General features: G+C 36.8%; 1 protein-coding gene across 1 annotated transcript; it reads left to right on the top strand.

The window, feature by feature from the left end:
• The first annotated feature begins 7873 nt into the window (after window positions 1–7873).
• LOC137003153 (NACHT, LRR and PYD domains-containing protein 1 homolog) lies at window positions 7874–16261 on the top strand. The gene is made up of 8 exons (XM_067363203.1): window positions 7874–8437; window positions 10074–10215; window positions 11224–12967; window positions 13397–13474; window positions 13588–13662; window positions 13815–13958; window positions 14078–14233; window positions 14991–16261. The coding sequence occupies exons 1-8, from the start codon at window positions 7874–7876 to the stop codon at window positions 16174–16176; spliced, it is 4089 nt and encodes a 1362-aa protein (XP_067219304.1). The 3' UTR covers window positions 16177–16261.
• The last annotated feature ends 3048 nt before the right edge of the window (window positions 16262–19309 follow it).

A 19309-nucleotide genomic window follows, 5' to 3' on the forward strand; every position in this document is an offset into this window, starting at 1 on the left:
AAAAATTAGTCTTCATGTATTTCTACACCCACTGTAAATGTTTCTCTTTGTTAGGTTTGGTTAGTGGTGTCTGAAATGCATCTTTACGCGCAACTGCCATCCTGCATGGAGAGCTTCTTGAGACTCCAGAGACACCAGCAGCTTCAAATACCTGTTTGCTGCTCAACACTGGCTTTTTTATAGCTGCCCTTTTAATACAATTAATTTTTTTGACAGGAACTTTCATTAATAAGCCTTTATCTGACCGAGTTCTGCTGTGCTCTAAATCACTCACAAATCTTATGATAATTTGATAATCTCCATTCAGTTTCACACAATATTAGTTGTTTTTATGCCTTTTGCACAACATTGCACCATTTCATGCTTTTCATCTTCAAAAAGATCTTTCTTCCTCCCCATATTGCATGAAAACTGTGACTTTCTTAATAATGTGGAACAACCTCTAAGTAGGGTTTCCATAGATCTGGCAAATTAATTTGTCTGAGATTGATACCAGTTATCTAAAAAGACATGAATAAATAAACAAACAAACAAACATTTTCTTAGAAAAACAAAAATCTAAAATGTTTATTCTACTGAAATCTTACTGATATGTCACTTGCATAATAATTTGGAACGCAGTGTAGACACCAAGAGAAATAAAAACATCTACCCCAAAAGAATCACCCAAAACGAAGAAAAGAAAAATAACACAGAAGAGAAGCTTCTGGACAGGACTAAAGATACTTTAAACCTAAGGAAAAGACAGAAGAGAGATCAGAGAATATTACCCAACAGACAGAGAAGATTAATGCGCAGAATTGTTAGCCGCTTCTTCCAAACCTCTAAAAGCTTTGTTCGTCAGAACATAAATTAAGATATTTTGGATGAAAACCGGGAGGTTTGTGACTGTTCCATTGACTGCCAACTGTCAAAGCCCAGATGAAATATGAAAGACATCGTCAAAATAGTCCATCTGCCATCAGTGGTTCAATCTGAATTTTATGAAGCGACGAGAACACTTTTTGTGCACAAAGAAAACAAAATATCGACTTTCCTAAACTTTTTCTTCTCCTCCGTGACACTTCCTGGAAGCGCGTTCATGAGTTCACAAGCAGACCACGACACATGCGTACAGATCAAGCACAGCGTCTTCCAGCGTTCTCTGTCTGTACACTGGCCTCTACGTTAGCAGGTCACGGTGTATTCATTGTGCATGATCTGAGGCACGCTTGTCTAGCATGTTTGGTCTGTACGCTTGTGTCGTGGACTGCTTGTGAACTCATGAACGTGCTTCCAGGAAGTGTCACAGAGGAGAAGAAAAAGTTTAATAAAGTCGATATTTTATTTTGTATATATTTGTGCACAAAAAAAGTGTTCTTGCCGCTTCATTCAGATTGAACCACTGATGGCAGATGGACTATTTTGAGGATGTCTTTCATACTTTTCTGGGCCTTGAGAGTGTTAATTACTTGGCAGTCAATGGAACAATTACAAGCCTCCCGGTTTTCATCCAAAATATCTTAAATTGTGTTCCGAAGACGAACTAAGCTTTTACAGGTTTGGAACGACATGGGGGTAAGTGATTAATGACAATTTTCATTTTGGGGTGGAGTAACTTTACGTATGAGTATGGTCGGAACTAAAAAGAGGCAGTTATGTGGGTCCATTGAGGTAATTACCTGCAAACTCTAAAAGAGAGAAGTTTAAGATTAAAAGATATGTTATTTATCTGTTATTTGATATTAGTATGTCCATATTTAATATCTTTAATATTTAATATATTTGAATCAAAATTACTGTTTGTTTCTCTTTAAGCTGACATCAACAAAAGCAGATTCAGTCGGTCAGATTGAAAAACGTTCATGTAAACACTTAATCGATCCGATTGAGCTCGATCCGAATGAAATTTCGATCGGATTGGAACTTTAGTTGTAAAGATGTATGCCAACAGACAGTAGCTTATGTATCCCTTCATCATAATATTGAAAATCTTACCGTTTTAAAACAAGAAGGGGAGCCAATGGATATCTCACTCAAGAAGCAACGTGCAAACTTTGCGCAAGAGTTATGCCGATGAAAAAGTCTCAACCTCGGTCAGTATTCACTACAGAAGGTGAAAGTAAACAGTGACGGAGCTGTCTGATGCTGCATTAACGGAGCATATTCTCTCAGAGACAAATTTCAACATAATATGCTGATAACAGTATATAACTGTATTCCATTATTTCTCTTGTGGCCGTACATATAGGCTAGTGAAACAAATGAGAATAATAGTATTTAGTGTTAAACAGGTTGTTTTTTTTTAAGTCGGTGCTTGAAGTAAAGCTGCGCTCAATTTTCATTGATGACTGCAGTGTTAGGAAATATTATTACCTACACACAATATTTTTCTTTATACAACGAATTATAGGTCTATAATAGACCTAAAAAAAAATGTTTAAAACATTTTCAAAGATAGCAAATAGCCTAATCTTTTATTATCCTCACAGCACGTCTAATATTAATTTAATAATAAAAGTAGCTGAACCAAATAGTTATAGTAATAGACTAGAAGAATGTAACAGGCCTAAATTAATTGGAAATACCAAATCCTCTTAATATTGCCAAGATTTGATGCTTTTGACAATATCTCTGGCTATCGTCGATACATGATCATCATGTTGACGCAACCCTGGTTACCGCTTGCCTGGCAAGTCCAGAATGATATATCTTCTTGACTCGTCGCTCCTCGAGTCAACTCCAAACCATACCGTGCAATCAGATTTGTTTATTTCAGTGACAGCGTCACTCTAGTGTGGCGAAAGTCCCTTCAATATCAACAAAGACTACGCACCGTTTTAAATGTTTTAATCGGAATGTATATAAAACACATATAAACGGATATTTGAATCAGATTACAATGTTTAGAGTACATGTAAACAGTTCTGCAACTTGTTTTTTTGTTTTGAAACAACCACTAACCTACATTGGAAATAAAACTGTTTTGAACTTGAATGCATGATTGTGCAAATATTATCAGTTTTTTCTACTTTAAAATTTGTTTTTAACAAAATCTTAGACAAGAATACGTATTATCATTACCGAAATAATTAACCTAATTTCCGAAACCTATGTATCATTACCGCAACAGATGTTCATTAAATGTTAATTTAATTAATAGCAACATAGTACTTTGATTTTAAATGCATGTGCAGAATCTACAAATTATGTTCTTTCAGATTTATCATGTTATTTTGAAAATACGTCAGGTTTCATCGAAATATTTAAAAAAAAATGGTTGTAAATTGTGGAAGGTGTTGCGGTAATGAGAGAAATTAATCAAAATAAAAAAAAACTGTTAAACTAAAAATAAATATTATTTCAGAATTTCAAGTAACTGTGCATGACTATTAATAATCCATTTTTAAAAATGTGAAAATATATTAGCTTTTCTAACAGTGTTGATGTTTTCAGACTGTTGCGGATATGAGATTTTTTAGGACTTATTTTCGAAATTATGTTAAAAAAAAGTGTTAAAGGATAAGTAAAAGTTTTTAAATTAATTTTCACAAATAGTCCAGACTTTGTTTCTAATGTCTGGGGGGAAAAAAAGTAAATTTAAGCATTTTTTACATTTTCATGCTTGGCATTTTTAAAACCAAGTTTTCAAGTTTTCCATGTAAATAGAGCCTACTTGAAATTGCAAACAAAAATGTTTAGTCCATATTAAATATGTGAATGTGATTCACTTGTGGTTGTCAGTTTGTATAAGCACACATTATGCAATCCAATATTAATCATGAATAAAAAAATGCTTTTGAGCAGGTGTAGTGAAATTTTTAATTGTGTCAAATTATAAAAAATTAACAGTCAAAATTAGATTAACGAAGATGGGTGTGTGTTTGTGCACCCCCCCCCCCCCCCCAAAAAAACCCCGTGTCCTGTCCCGTCACACTGGTACTCGAAAAACTTTTCCAAGGTTGGCAGGTCTGCTATTTTATTGGCTGTATACTGTTTGTTTGTTGACAATATTATATACTTTATTATTGACTATATTATTATATTATATACTACATAAACTATTTCTTATATATAGTGTATAACAAACTATTTACTATTATCACTTTATCTTTATCACTTTATCATTGCACTGTAGTTGTATCATATAATATGGATCCATCAGTTATCTTTGTTGTTGTATGGAGTATCTATCTGTAAATATCTGTGTCATTTTAGTGTTATAAAAATACAGAAAGCAGCCTGTGTGATTTGTATTTGATGATTTGTTTCATTTTATCAATGGTGGTCAATTCTAAGTTCAAGAAAAGCTAAAATTGGGTTAAAGATAGGGTTTACAGCACAGTCTTGCCCTGCACAATATGACTCATTGATCACAGCAACAGTCCAAAGAGGCCAATAGGGTGTCTAGTGTTTATTATAATGTCAGGTTCAAATGACAATAGAGACTGGTCTAGAATAAAGGTAAAATATATGAAAAATAAAGTGTTTTTTTTTTTTTTTTAATGAAACATTAAGACATGTTAAACAGTGAACCACCCCTTAAATAAATAGGTGAATGTAATTTAAACCAACAAGTGCAGAGAGAAATGCATTTATATATTTTATATAGAGTGGGTACAGAAAGTATTCAGACCCCCTTAAATTTTTCACTCTTTGTTATATTGCAGCCATTTGCTAAAATCATTTAAATTCATGGATGTACACACAGCACCCCATATTGACAGAAAAACACAGAATTGTTGACATTTTTTCTGATATATTAAAAAAGAAAAACTGAAATATCACATGGTCCTAAGTATTCAGACCCTTTGCTGTGACACTCATATATTTAACTTAGGTGCTGTCCATTTCTTCTGATCATCCTTGAGATGGTTCTACACCTTCATTTGAGTCCAGCTGTGTTTGATTATACTGATTGGACTTGATTAGGAAAGCCACACACCTGTCTATATAAGACCTTACAGCTCACAGTGCATGTCAGAGCAAATGAGAATCATGAGGTCAAAGGAGCTCAGAGACAGAATTGTGGGAAGGCACAGATCTGGCCAAGGTTACAAAAAAAAAATCTGCACTTAAGGTTCCTTAACACATAATCCTTAAATGGAAGATGTTTTGGATGACCAGAACCCTTCCTAGAGCTGGCCGTCCGGCCAAACTGAGCTATCGGGGGAGAAGAGCCTTGGTGAGAGAGGTAAAGAAGAACCCAAAGATCACTGTGGCTGAGCTTCAGAGATGCAGTCGGGAGATGGGAGAAAGTTGTAGAAAGTCAACCATCACTGCAGCCCTCCACCAGTCGGGTCTTTATGGCAGAATGGCCAGACGGAAGCATCTCCTCAGTGCAAGACACATGAAAGCCTGCATGAAGTTTGCTAAAAAAACACCTGAAGGACTCCAAGATGGTGAGAAATAAGATTCTCTGGTCTGATGAGACCAAGATAGAACTTTTTGGCCTTAATTCTAAGCGGTATGTGTGGAGAAAACCAGGCACTGCTCATCACCTGTCCAATACAGTCCCAACAGTGAAGCATGGTGGTGGCAGCATCATGTTGTGGGGGTGTTTTTCAGCTGCAGGGACAGGACGACTGGTTGCAATCGAGGGAAAGATGAATGCGGCCAAGTACAGGGATATCCTGGACGAAAACCTTCTCCAGAGTGCTCAGGACCTTAGACTGAAGTCTTCTGAAGTCAAACCTTCAGTCTTTGGACACACCCATTTTGCCCACGTCTTAAGAATACCATTTCTGGAAACACCCAGAGACTGAACACATTTTGCAGGGAGTGCCTTACCGGGATTTACTACCGGGATTTTCTCCAGAGTGCTCAGGACCTCAGACTGGGCCGAAGGTTTACCTTCCAACGAGACAATGACCCTAAGCACACAGCTAAAATAACGAAGGAGTGGCTTCACAACAACTCCGTGACTGTTCTTGAATAGCCCAGCCAGAGCCCTGACTTAAACCCAATTGAGCATCTCTGGAGAGACCTAAAAATGGCTGTCCACCAACGTTTACCATCCAACCTGACAGAACTGGAGAGGATCTGCAAGGAGGAATGGCAGAGGATCCCCAAATCCAGGTGGAAAAAGTTGTTGCATCTTTCCCAAAAAGACTCATGGCTGTATTAGATCAAAAGGGTGCTTCTACTAAAAACTGAGCAAAGGGTCTGAATACTTGGGACCATGTGATATTTCAGTTTTTCTTTTTTAATAAATCTGCAAAAATGTCAACAATTCTGTGTTTTTCTGTCAATATGGGGTGCTGTGTGTACATTAATGAGGAAAAAAATGAACTTAAATGATTTTAGCAATTGGCTGCAATATAACAAAGAGTGAAAAATTTAAGGGGGTCTGAATACTTTCCGTACCCACTGTATTTCATTATATAATGCTGAAAAGATCAAATCCAACCACTGCCTTCTGTCAGTCGTATAATGCATGGCAATGGTAACAAAATCTATGAGAGTAAAAAAAACATTCACCCACAAATCCAAATTAAACCCTGCGGCTCGTGACGACACATTGATGTCCTAAGACACGAAATGATCGGTATACACCACTATGTCCAACTGCCTTGAGTGCACTCTCGGCATCTGGTGCGTGAGGTGTGTATGCGCTCTGGCGTAGTTTACGAAAGCGCCAGAAGTGATCTTTCGTGGGTATACGTCACTCATTGTTTACACAGTGCACAAACATTGTAGGTGCGACGGCTAATCAAAATGGTACTTGCGCTTATCCGGATTGTTCAAACCGACTTAAAACTAAAAGATTACGTTCTCTCGTGCGATCTCATTCAGGAGTGGTGACTTTCGTATTTCCAACTTCTGAGCCTGCTCGCCTGAAGTTATGGTTGATTGCTCTTCGGCTGGATATCAACACACCCATTAATGTACTAAAGTTGTTGAGGGTCTGCAGCGATAATTTTTCCCCTGATAATTTACAGACCCAGGAGAGGATCACGTACGACTGAAACCATCAGCTGTGCCAATGGTTTTTCCACATCCAACTGAGGTATGTGAACAAGATCTTTGTATGTGTCCGTTTTATTTGTAAAGCTGCCCTTATGAAAAGTAACAAAATAAAATGAAGTTTTGATGTAATAAAAACATGTTTTTTAGTGATTTTCCATTTGTATAACAACTGTTGTACTACAGGCACCATGTTTAAACTACGCCAGAGCACATACACACCTCATGTGCGCTCAAGGAAGTTGGACATAGTGGTGTATTAGAGGTAAAAAATACTGTTCGGTTTCTCACACAAACCGATCGTTTCGTGTCTTAGGACATCAATGTGTCGTCACGCAGGGTTTAATTTGGATTTATCTGTGCATGTTTTTTTTACTCTCATAGATTTTGTTACCATTGACACGCATTATACGACTGACAGACCACAACGGTTGGAGTTAAAAATCATCATTTGTGTTCTATTGAAGAAACAAAGTCACCTACATCTTGGATGCCCTGGAGGTAAGCAGATAAACAACAAATTTTCATATTTGGGTGAACTACCCCTTTAAAGGATCACGCACGCTGCCTGTAATTAAAAGGAGCATGAGAAAGGTTTTAAGCATATTTTATTTATTTTATGTCAACACACACACACACACACACACACATCAAAAACATCAATTGTCAATAGCAGAATTGTGTAGATATGGCATCTATTAGTAGGGACAGTCTTCTGAAGTCAAACCTTCAGTCTTTGGACACACCCATTTTGCCCACGTCTTAAGAATACCATTTCTTGAAACACCCAGAGACTGAACACATTTTGCAGGGAGTGCCTTACCGGGATTTACTAAGTATTTAAAAATAAAGCTTAGCTGCAGTGGTTGACTTTGACAGTGTTTAGGCTGTTGTTTGTTTTGCTGTGTGCATTTGTGTTCACAGAAAAATGGCAGACGTTGGTATGTCATGGCTTGAGGATCAGTTCAACTGTTCAGTCTGTCTGGATCTACTGAAGGATCCAGTGATCTTTCCCTGTGGACACAGTTACTGTATGAGCTGTATTACAGGCTGCTGGGATCAGGATGATCAGAAGAGAGTCTACAGCTGTCCTCAGTGCAGACAGACCTTCACTCCAAGACCTGCTTTAGGTAAAAACACCATGCTGGCTGAAGTGCTGGAGAAACTCAAGAAGACAAAACTACATGCTACTCGCCCTGTTTGGTGTGAGTGTGACGTCTGTACTTGGGATAAAAACAAAGCCATCAAGTCTTGTCTGGTGTGTCGGATCTCTTTTTGCCAAAATCACCTCAAAGAACATGACAGTTTCTTTCAAAGACACAGTATGACAGATGTCACGGGACGACTGCAGGAGATGATCTGCTCTCAACATGATAAACCACTGGAATATTTTTGTCATACTGACCAGCAGTATATCTGTTATCTGTGTATGATGGACGAGCACAAAAACCATGAGACTGTATCAGCTGCAGCAGAAAGGAGTGAGAAACTGGTATGTGCTGAATGTGGATAATGATCTGAACACTGAACATGTTGTTTCTCATTCATTTTTGATCGCTTTTATCATATTAAAACTATTATCTTCTACAATATTTCTAGAAGTTTAGTCTATGGCTGATTATTATTATTTTTTTTGCTCACTGTCCATAAATTTGGATGACTTTGTCATAGCCGATTATAACCTACATTGTTCCACACAATTCCGTCAGGATATCCAGCACAAAAAGAAGGGGGTCATGCGTTGTTATGCAGCTTCAGCTGACGCGGTGAGTTTTGAAAAGAGCTGAAAGAACCGTTGCAGAACTGCTCCTGTCAGTCAGTGAGGAATCCAGTGCTGGGCCATTTGAATATAGTTAATTTAAACCCCACTGGAAACAGGCTGTCTGAGGTACTGGAAAGATCTTTTCACTCACTGAGTGAAAGGACTTAGTATAGGGGTGTGACGAGACAGGTATCTCACGAGACAAGACGAGACTCGAGATTGAGTTCACAAGACGAGACAAGACAAGATTTTTACACACTATTTTTAAGAAATCCTCAATGGTGAAATACATGACTAGAAAAAATATTCTGCAGGTGTATTTGAAATGTTTTAACTAATCATCTTGTAAGGAATGTCATTTCAGTTCTACTTTCTGAGTATGAATTATCATATGCAGTAAAAGACAACAATACTCAAGTACTGTAAAAGGTTTTGCCACTAACTCAACTGACTGACTCCTGTATGATTTCAGTCTCTTCAGACCTTACTGTACATGATTTATGAGCTTCTACAACTTTTGAACCTCCTAACTGAACTCCTTTCCACAAACTGATCATAGAAATAAAACAGTATAAATAAAAATGGTAACACTTTACAATAAGGTCTCATTTATTAACATTAATGTATTAACCAACATCAACTAACAATGAACAATATATTTGCTACAGTATTTATTAATCTTTGTTTATGTTAGTTAATAAAAATAGCCGTTCATTGTTAGTTCATGATAGTTCACAGTGCATTAACTAATGTTAACAAATGAAACCTTATTGTTTGTGCTTAATAAGATTAAGAGAAAACTGTTATTCATTTTTATGGTAACACTTTACAATAAGTGCAACCATCGCACTCTCTATTCAAAGTGCAAATAAGACCAATTTTTTCTTTGATACAGAGCTAAGAGATGGTTACAACTACACTGCCCAACCTAAAATAGCTTTCATATTGAGAGATATTTGCATTCATCAGGGAGCTACTTTCAAAATGCGCGGTATTGAAATCGCATTTGAATGCGCGCTCGCGTTTACTTTGGCTTGTAAATATGGAGCGGCGGCAACCGTTTCTAACTGAATTAAATGTTTTTTATTTAAATACAAAGCAAAACGACATTGGAGGCATAATGTAAACGAAGCGGTGGCATATTCTTTCCTAATCATCCTAACAGTCATGGCAACATCATGAGACTACTTTTCGCCTTGACGAGAAATCTCGTCACATATTAGTCTCACGAGATCTCGTCACACCCCTAACTTAGTATAATAGTTAATTTATGTTTAACGTATGATATTCCAAATGGTTTGTATTGTATGTATTAATGTATCTCTGAAGCAGATTGTCTTTGTGAATGTATTTTTTCTTCATGTAGTTTGGGCCTCTCATTTTCCCTTTTGGACCAGACTCACCGAGCACCACTGTCAGATATCCCCTCTCTTCTGATGCACAAGCATCTGCCTCTCAGCCAAAAGAGAAACTAGATAGATGGCAAATAGAGAAGATATATGGAATGGGTAAAGTTCTTATTGTTTTTTTTATATTTAGAAAGGAGTCCTGTCTTGTATTGTACAATACTATGTTAAAGGGTTAGTTCACCTAAAAATGAAAATTCTGTTATTTATTACTTACCCTCATGCCGTTCCACACCCGTAAGACACCTCGGTTCATGTGAGTACAGTGGTTCAATATTAATATTATAAAGCAACGAGAATATTTTTGGTGCGCCAATAAATAAATAAATAAATAAATAATGACTTATATAGTGATGGCCGATTTCAAAACACTGCTTCAGAAAACATCGGAGCATTGTGAATCATCAGTGTGTCGAATCTGCAATTCGGAGTGCCAAAGTCACGTGATTTCAGCAGTTTGGCAGGTTTGACCCGCGATCTGAATCATGATTCGATACACTGATTCATAATGCTTCGAAGCTTCCTGAAGCAGTGTTTTGAAATCGGCCATCACTAAATAAGTCGTTATTTTGTTTTTTTGCCGCACCAAAAATATTCTTGTAGCTTTATAATATTAATATTTAACCACTGTACTCACATGAACCGATTTAAATATGTTTTTAGTACATTAATGGATCTTGAGAGAGGAAATGTCATTGCTCCCTATGGAGGCCTCACGGAGCCATCAGATTTCAACTAAAATATCTTAATTTGTGTTCCAAAGATTAACGAAGGTCTTACAGGTGTGGAACGACATGAGGGTAAGTAATAAATGACAGAATTTTCATTTTTGGGTGAACTAACCCTTATACACACAATAAGGCTGCACAGTTCACAAATAACTACACAAATTACTAGTCATGAAAGTGTCAGTTACAGCATTTCATTTTAGGTCTGTTGTTGTTGCATCAGATTTTTCTATTCACAAAGCATGTCTAGCATTGTTGCATGGAAAGGGATTGTGCAAGATATGCACTCAACAACTTCCTCATTCTACTTAATACGCCACAGGGGTTTTCAGTAACAACATTCAGCGCACCTATTTTCCCTGTTGTATTTTTTTTTATGTAGATTGGAGCAGCATAAATCTTCAGTACAGGAAGACAGTTATTGACAGATGCAAGTTTGTGACAGAGTATAACCCTCCATCTAATGAACGTGTGGAACTGGCTGCCCGTTACACCAAACCAGTGATCATTCAGAGGAGCAAAGAGCAGGCTGAGAAATACTGTCATGAATATATGAAGTCTGCTCAAGCTTCTGGAGCAAAAACATCATCTCAGCTGTTATCAAATGACAAGAATCACAGCATCAGAATAGACCAGCTGTTCAGTCCCGACAGCGATGGAAAAACACCGAAAACTGTGATTCTCAGTGGTGATTCTGGAAGAGGTAAATCCTTCACATTACAGAAGATCATGTTGGACTGGGCTTCTGGAGAACTTTACTCTGAAATATTTGATCTAGTTTTTCTGTTGAAGTGTGAAGAGCTGAAGTGTGTTTCTGATGTGAAGAGCTTGATTGATCTCTTGAGCTGCAGTAGCAGTTTAACATCAGATCAGATCTCACAATCACTACAGTTAACACCAGAGAAAGTCCTCTTCCTCATTGATGGAATGGATGAGTATGAGTCTTGTTCACTCATTCATTTCGTTCCTTCACACAGTAATCCATCCAAGAGAGCGTCACCTATGGTTATTCTTAGGAACCTGTTGAGGGGAGTCTTGCTGCCAGAATCATTCATGCTTGTAACTATGAGATCTATAGCTGCTGATACTGTGATGAATCTCATTGAGGGGCCTCAGCGTTTCACTGAGATTATGGGTTTCTCTGAGAGAGGGGTGCAGGAGTACTTCCACAAGTTCTTTCAGGATGAGCAACTCTTTAAGAAAACATATGAGAGTGTGAAGACAAATGAAGGCCTCATGACTACCTGCTCTGTGCCTTTGCTGTGTTGGATGGTCTGTTTTTGTCTGAAGAAATACTCAACTGATAGTCAGGTTATGGTGAAAAAACTAAAGACAACCACCTCCATATATGTGCACTTTGTGTCTGCTCTACTGGAGCATCATGGCCAGAGTAAGTATGTCCTCATCACGCTGAGGAATCTGGGTCAGCTGGCACAAAGAGGAATACAAAATCAGCAAGTCTTTTTTGATGAAAACGATGTGGCAGAGACTGGCTTAGTTGCCGCCAAGTGTCTGTTCTTGTATAAAGATTATGTTAATGGAAAAGAAAAACCAGAACCAGTTTTCAAGTTCATGCACTTCAGCTTTCAGTGGTTTTTCGCTGCTCTTTGGGTCCTGCTTGATGAAGAAGTGTCTTGGTGGAAAGTCAGTGAACTGTTGAACTTGATGGGCTCAGCTATAGTTGAATGCCTATCTCTTGAAAGAAGATCAAATCCCATCCCATCAGTTTTGCTGTTCTTCTATGGTCTCTTAAATGAGGAGGTGATCAGCTCACTTTTAAAAAAAATCAAATTAACTGTCTCTAACACCATAAAACTGAGGAAAAGAAAACTGAAGAAAACACTGAAGCAAAGAATTCTTACAATGACAACATGGCATGGATGTGAACTATATGTTCTCCAGTGTCTGTATGAGCTCCAAAATCTGGGGTTTGAAAGGAAAGTTCTGGAAGCTCACAGCTTCATGGATCTGTCAAACATCTCCCTGAGGAGCACAGACTGTTGGGTGCTGCTGTACTGTCTTCAGTGCTGTCCACACATCAGAGAACTGAACCTCATGTACTGTGATTTAACAGCTGATAAACTCAAGATTCTTCAGCCAGCACTCTGTATGTGTGAGACTCTGAGGTCAGTGTGATGCATGGAGAAACTCTTGAAGATTGAAATGTAATTATTTATTGAAACTCCCTAAAATACAAATGCAGAATATTTTTACTTATATTGTGACTTGCAAGTGTTTTTGTGGTATATGGGTCAGTGACATGGCGACAACAACAACAATAACAGCAACAATACTAAAACTGGAAATATCACGGTTTTGATTTTTTTAATTGACATTTTTTTTAACATTAAATAAGAACATTTGCTGAAATTTTCAAAAATTATATGAAATCAACATGAGATCTCTATGCAGAAGTATTTTAAACTAGATTTTTAAGAGATTTCTTCTTTATCATGGACATCTTATTTGACATTGACCTAAATATCATATTTATGCCAAGGCTTAAATGTTTTAAATTCATTTAAATTCTAAATTAATTTCGTTTTTGGTTCAAGGTTATCAGTGAAAAACCTTCCAGAAGTTGGAGATTTGATCCAGATTCTTGGAGAATCAAAAATCTTGAAAGAACTGAAGTAATTTTAATAAACACACACTTCCAATACAGTCATATGTATAAATAAATGTTTTAAATTGTAATTATTAAATTTTAAAATTTGAAAAGTTATCTGGTTCTATTACTTGGTAGAGTTCAAGAGGATGAATACAGTGCAGAGAGTCCCAGATGGACGCTTGATCTGTCAGTCACTTCTGGAGAAATCTTGTAAGAAAATATTGCACATAAATTATGATCTTTCTTATCAAGAATAATTATATATACTTATATAATTTATGTTATGGAACACAAAAGATATCCGTCATAGTGAGTGTATGTTGCTGTTATCAAATGTTCCTCTGTGTCTCTTTCTGTTTCAGGTTGTCTTTGAGCTCCTCAGAGAAGAATCCATCATTTCCAGCAGTCTTAAACATCAGTCTTACATGTTCACACTCAGAGATATCCAACACTGACTGGACACTCTTCTTACAGACACTCAGCAAGGCAGGAAAGCTAGCAGAAGAGTAAGAAAATGTTAATTTTGGCATATATCATCAGTAGCTTTACTGTTATAAAACAACAACAAAACATGTTGTGGTCATATTTTTGTAGAAATATTTTGTTGTGGAACATATTTTTGCAGCTCTTCAGCTCTTGAGGATCATGTCAGTTTGCTGCTGTCTTCATTTCACTCTGTGGGTTTGAAGAAGTTGGATCTGAAGGTGTTCAGTCTGAATGAGAGCTGGGCTTCTGGGATCATTTCCCTCGTTGAGAAATGCAACAGTCTACAGGAGATCAGGTACGAGCATTTGCTGTTATCTATGAAATTGATTTTCTGTCATGTTGTGATAACAGGTACAGTGCCCCTAAAAAGTTAGATGCTTAAGTCACACTTTAGTGGACACTTGTGTTTGCATTTGATATCAAACTGTAAGATTGGAAGTTTATACTATTTTGAACCAATAATCGGAATAAAAAGCCTTTGAAGGATGATGTGCATAATTCAGATATCTGACTCCAGTATAATTATTCTGACTCCATTAAAGTTGTTATTATTCTTAAATAATCACTTTAGCTTTAAAAAAAAAATACAGCTTTGAATTTTGTCAGTGTTAAAAGGAAAGATTCTCCAAGTCTTTAAAGCAGGCAAAGTTATTTATTAAGTTACATATTTAAATATATAGAATGTAGTAGAATGGACAACATACTGTGTAGAAAAACTTAGCTGTAACCATCACTGCTGTGCAGAAGAGGCAGGGTAAAAGCCTTTCTTCTAGTCTGAAGTTACTCACTAGTGTGCACGAGTGGTAGATCAGCAGTTACCTTTCCTTCTTATACCTTGAGCAAAGCATTGTGAAACATGAGTGGAATACAAACACCAAAACCAACTGACAGGAAATAAAAAGATAAGGCAAAAGGGTTGTGATCAAGAGGAAAATCATTGATATATTCTCCTCAATGCATGTTTAAGCAATAGTTCCTATACTGTAAATTAATCTCTTTATTAGGTTTACCACAATTCTCCACATTTTATCATTATCATCTCTGTTCTCTAGGCTGAACATCTCTGCTCCTGAACCTTCTGAAATGAATCTTCACTGTCAGTCTTGTGTTCACATTGTTGATAGTGATCAGTGGGTTCAGGTGGAGCCGTCAGTCTGTACAGATGAAGGAGGGTCAAAGTTCAGGATCAGCACTCAGGCGGGTCGATTCGAGTGCAGCAGGACCAGAATGCGATGGGTCTGTTCTGGTGACGTCACTCTCCAGTACCGTGAGGTGGATGGACGTTTCCTCAGTGCAGAGCTGGAGAGGCTTCAGTGTGAGAGAATTGGTCCAGTGATTGATGTGAGCGTGATCTCAGGGAAACTGGAGGAGGCTCATCTGCCTCATTATGCCTGTTTAGCAGAGTCTGACCCCTCTCTCAAAGATGCTGTGAAGCTCCTCATCAAGAGAGATGAAGGAATATCTTTACAGTCTGTAGAGATGACCCGTCATCGTGCTAAAATACTCCAACCAGCCTTCTCTCTTACAACTCTAATTATAAGCTGGATCATGAAGTGGGAAGCACACTGCAATCTTCTTCTCTACATGCGCTGTAAAGATCCTCTCATTCTTCACATCTACTTTTTTCCAGTGAATGACACTTGTTCAAAAGAGAAAGTAGAGCAAAATGAAAAATCAAGTCATCCGATCAGCCATCCCAGACCTAACAGACCATTTCGGATGAAAACACCACACCTTCTTGAGGTTCCTGGTGCTTCTGTTCATCCTGTAGAGGGGATTTCATTTACAACAGATGTTGATCCAAACTTCTTCAAGGTCAAACAGCTTCAGGATGGTGACGTACAAATGAATCTTATCAGAGACGAGGACAAGAAGTCCGTGTGGACTGCCACAATATGGAAAGATGAACTTGCCCAGTTAAATCAAAGGCAAGTCCAAGATGAGCCACAACTGAATTCTAAGATTGATAAAGCTACATTTTTTGATAAACACAGATCGGCTCTCATTCAAAGGGTTAAAAATGTGAAGAGCATTGCAGATAAACTGCGTGAGCAGAGAATAATTCATGAGGAATTATATTCTGAAATCACACATTGTAATTTAAGCAGTCAGGATAGTATGAGAAAGATCTGTTACACAGTGAATTCAAGTGGTGTCACTGCAAAAGCTCAATTCATCATGATTCTTCAGGAAGAAGAGCCCTACCTCTCTGAAGAACTGGTGCGTTCAGATTCTTAATCATTCTCTAGGTGAATATATTGCTTTAGTTGGGCAACTGCATAAATGAACAGGCAGGAAATTAAATGATAAAATCATGTTACTGTTTAATGCTATAATTGATTGGTGAACTGAACTGAAATATTATTTGAAAAAAACATTACCAAATTAACTCAAGATGACTCATTTACTACAAGTATTTGTTAAAACTAAATAAATTTATTATTGAAGATAAAGAAAACATTGAACTATGAACTTTTGGCCTGCTGAGATATATTTTGTCATCTGAGAAGGACATAGAATAAGGTAAATGGATTTATTTTTAATTTTTTTCTGTTCTGTACAGATTTTATTTCTATAGCCTATAGCTGAGTCGAGTCCTAAATAAATGTTGCTGTATCATCCAGATTGACATCATATTGTTTAGTTATATTAATAGTTCATCCACTTCTTTGTAAACTAAATTTTGACATTGCAAAATATATAAATAATAAACACAATGCTATTTTATTATTATTTTTAATTTACACGTGCCTCAAATTGTGGTAACAAGTCTGCAAAGCAACAGAAAATGAACAGACAAAACCTTTTGAGTCTGACTATAGGCTAAAGCACAGACAGTTTGATTAAAAGATTAATGTAAAGTGCACTTTGGAAACATCCATTTACAAATACCATTGTACTCAGGGTTATACTATATTATGAGGTAACCTGTTGTTCTTTATATTTATAAAATAAACAAGAGTTCTATATTTCTGAACGTCTGCACAATTGCAAATGTGACATTGATTTAATAAGCAGTTCAATAACTCAGTAACAAGTTACAGACAGTGGATGATAGTAAAGTTTTTTAAGCAGGGGCCACAATGCACATTCAAGGGTCAATGCATGATATGTGCATATTTTTGTGTCCAAGTGCATTATTTACTTTTAAAATAATTTGATAAATTCATGACATATATCACCTTATTCTATAAAATCTATTTAGTTTGAATTCATTTTTAGTATTTATAATACATATTACTTTATGTTTTGTTATCTTAAACCCCCAAAATGTCAGGTGGTGCAACTGTCCAAACAAATGAAAAGGCTAAGAATACTATTTAAAATGGTGTCTTAATAATAATAAATAAATAAATAAATAAACAAAATACTATGGCATCATTTTAGATTTGAAACCTTTCATATAACACATTTTATAAATATCAGTAGTTTTAAAGCTTTTGAGATCATTGAAAAACTTTTGTCCAGCAAGTTTATTCTCAAATTTCACAACTGCAAACATGGCTCTTGTATTATGAAATTAGAAGGTAATAACAGTGAACATGGTAATGCAGAGGAGAATGAAAAAGGCTTGCAGATCTCTCTCAGATATGGTGAAATCTGCTAATTTCAAGTTTGGTTCAGTAGGCTGGTTCACTTTCCATGTCAGGTGGTACAACTTACAGTAGCTATACAACTATTTGGTTGTATCACAGAGTCTATGGTTGTACCACCTGACATAAAACCAGTCAAAAAATGAGACATTGCCATCTATGTTTCATAATTGAAATTTCACTGAATTATTCATAACAAATAGCCTACGTTTATTTTAACCAAACTTTTTAACACACGTTTAAGTAAGCGTCTTTATCTTACTTTAATTTTGTCGATAATTCTCAAAGAAAACGCGCCTGGAACCTATAGGCATAGAACGCATCTCCCACTGGAACCTGCACGCACTTACTTTAGTGGAAGGCTTTGTAAAGTAGGTTCAGCAGCGTTTAGTTAAAGAGCGCCAACTTTATTATACTTGGGGTGAATTCAGGTTGATTGGGGAGACTTTTCCCCCTTCATCTCAATGGCAAAAAGTGTCCCAATCTGTTGGCAATTTAGCAATTTTGTTGCTAGATTTAGTAACTTCTCAGACTAGCCCTAGCAACTTTTTTTTTTCGAAGAGCACTTAGCAACAAATTTAACTATTTTTAAAATGTATTTGGCAACTTTTAAAAACTTTTGAAAAGTGCCTCAAACAATAAAAAGGCACATATTTTCATCTAAATTACACAAAAAGAGGAAACCATAGCCAGCCAAGCAGCACATCAGCCTGGAGAGAGCTGAAGAAAGATGCCTAACAGTACACACATTATATGTGAACTAAGTTGCTAGTTGCAATTGTTCAATAATAATTGATCATTTATGATACAGCATGTTAATTTGTTCCTATACGTGTAGTTCAGTTAGGTAGCCTACACTGTAAGAAAAAATATGTAGAAAAATGTAAAAGGTGGTTGGCATCCAGCTTATTGGTGCATTACCGCCCCCTTCTGCTCCAGACAGTGACGCGATTAGGACATCCACGACATGCACACCTACGCACCATTTAAAGAATATATAGCAATACCAAAATACAAACAATGTAGAATAGTTTGAATACAGCGTGCGTCTCCCTCAGACTGTAAACGAAGTTTGGGCGCACTAGATAACACGTCAGCAGCGTCACTGTCCGGAGCAGAAGGGGGCGGTAATGCACCAATAAGCTGGATGCCAACCGCCGTAAAACAGGAAAGAAGAAGAAGAAGCAGCGTCACTGTGGAGTGAAAGTGGATATACTGTATACAACAGACCCTGAAGAGAAGACAATGCTGAATAAAGCCGTAGTTTTTGTTATTTTTGGACCAAAATGTATTTTCGATGCTTCAAAAAATTCTAACTAACCAACTGATGTCACATGGACTACTTTGATGATGTTTTTATTACCTTTCTGGACATAGACAGTATACTGTACATACATTTTCAATGGAGGGACAGAAAGCTCGTGGACTAAATCTAAAATATCTTAAACTGTGTTCCAAAGATGAACGGAGGTCTTACGGGTTTGGATCGACATGAGGGTGAGTCATTAATGACATAAATTTCATTTTTGGGTGAACTAACCCTTTAACCACTCGTGTCATCAAAATGTAATGAAATGAAACTCAGATGAACGTTAATAAACTTCCTCATACTCATGAGAATGAACAAGACATAAACTGATATTTCAGATGCTGTGCCATTCATAGAAATATGTCACAATCACACGTTTTAAGCTATACAGTTTATGTAAAGTATTAAACATGCACATGCTCCTTCTTATGTAAATCTCATTTGTTTAAAAGACCTCCGGAAAACAAGC

This window comes from Chanodichthys erythropterus, chromosome 16 (genome assembly GCF_024489055.1).
Source record: "Chanodichthys erythropterus isolate Z2021 chromosome 16, ASM2448905v1, whole genome shotgun sequence".
NCBI classification, from domain to species: domain Eukaryota; kingdom Metazoa; phylum Chordata; class Actinopteri; order Cypriniformes; family Xenocyprididae; genus Chanodichthys; species Chanodichthys erythropterus.

What these genes read in the sequence shown, in the direction of transcription:
- LOC137003153 (XM_067363203.1), top strand. Translation starts at nt 7,874, where the DNA reads ATGGCAGACGTTGGTATGTCATGGCTTGAGGATCAGTTCAACTGTTCA. An exon ending in CAGAAAGGAGTGAGAAACTG is followed by an intron (nt 8,438 to 10,073) that starts GTATGTGCTGAA and finishes TTCTTCATGTAG; the next exon opens with TTTGGGCCTCTCATTTTCCC. An exon ending in TGTATGTGTGAGACTCTGAG is followed by an intron (nt 12,968 to 13,396) that starts GTCAGTGTGATG and finishes TTTTGGTTCAAG; the next exon opens with GTTATCAGTGAAAAACCTTC.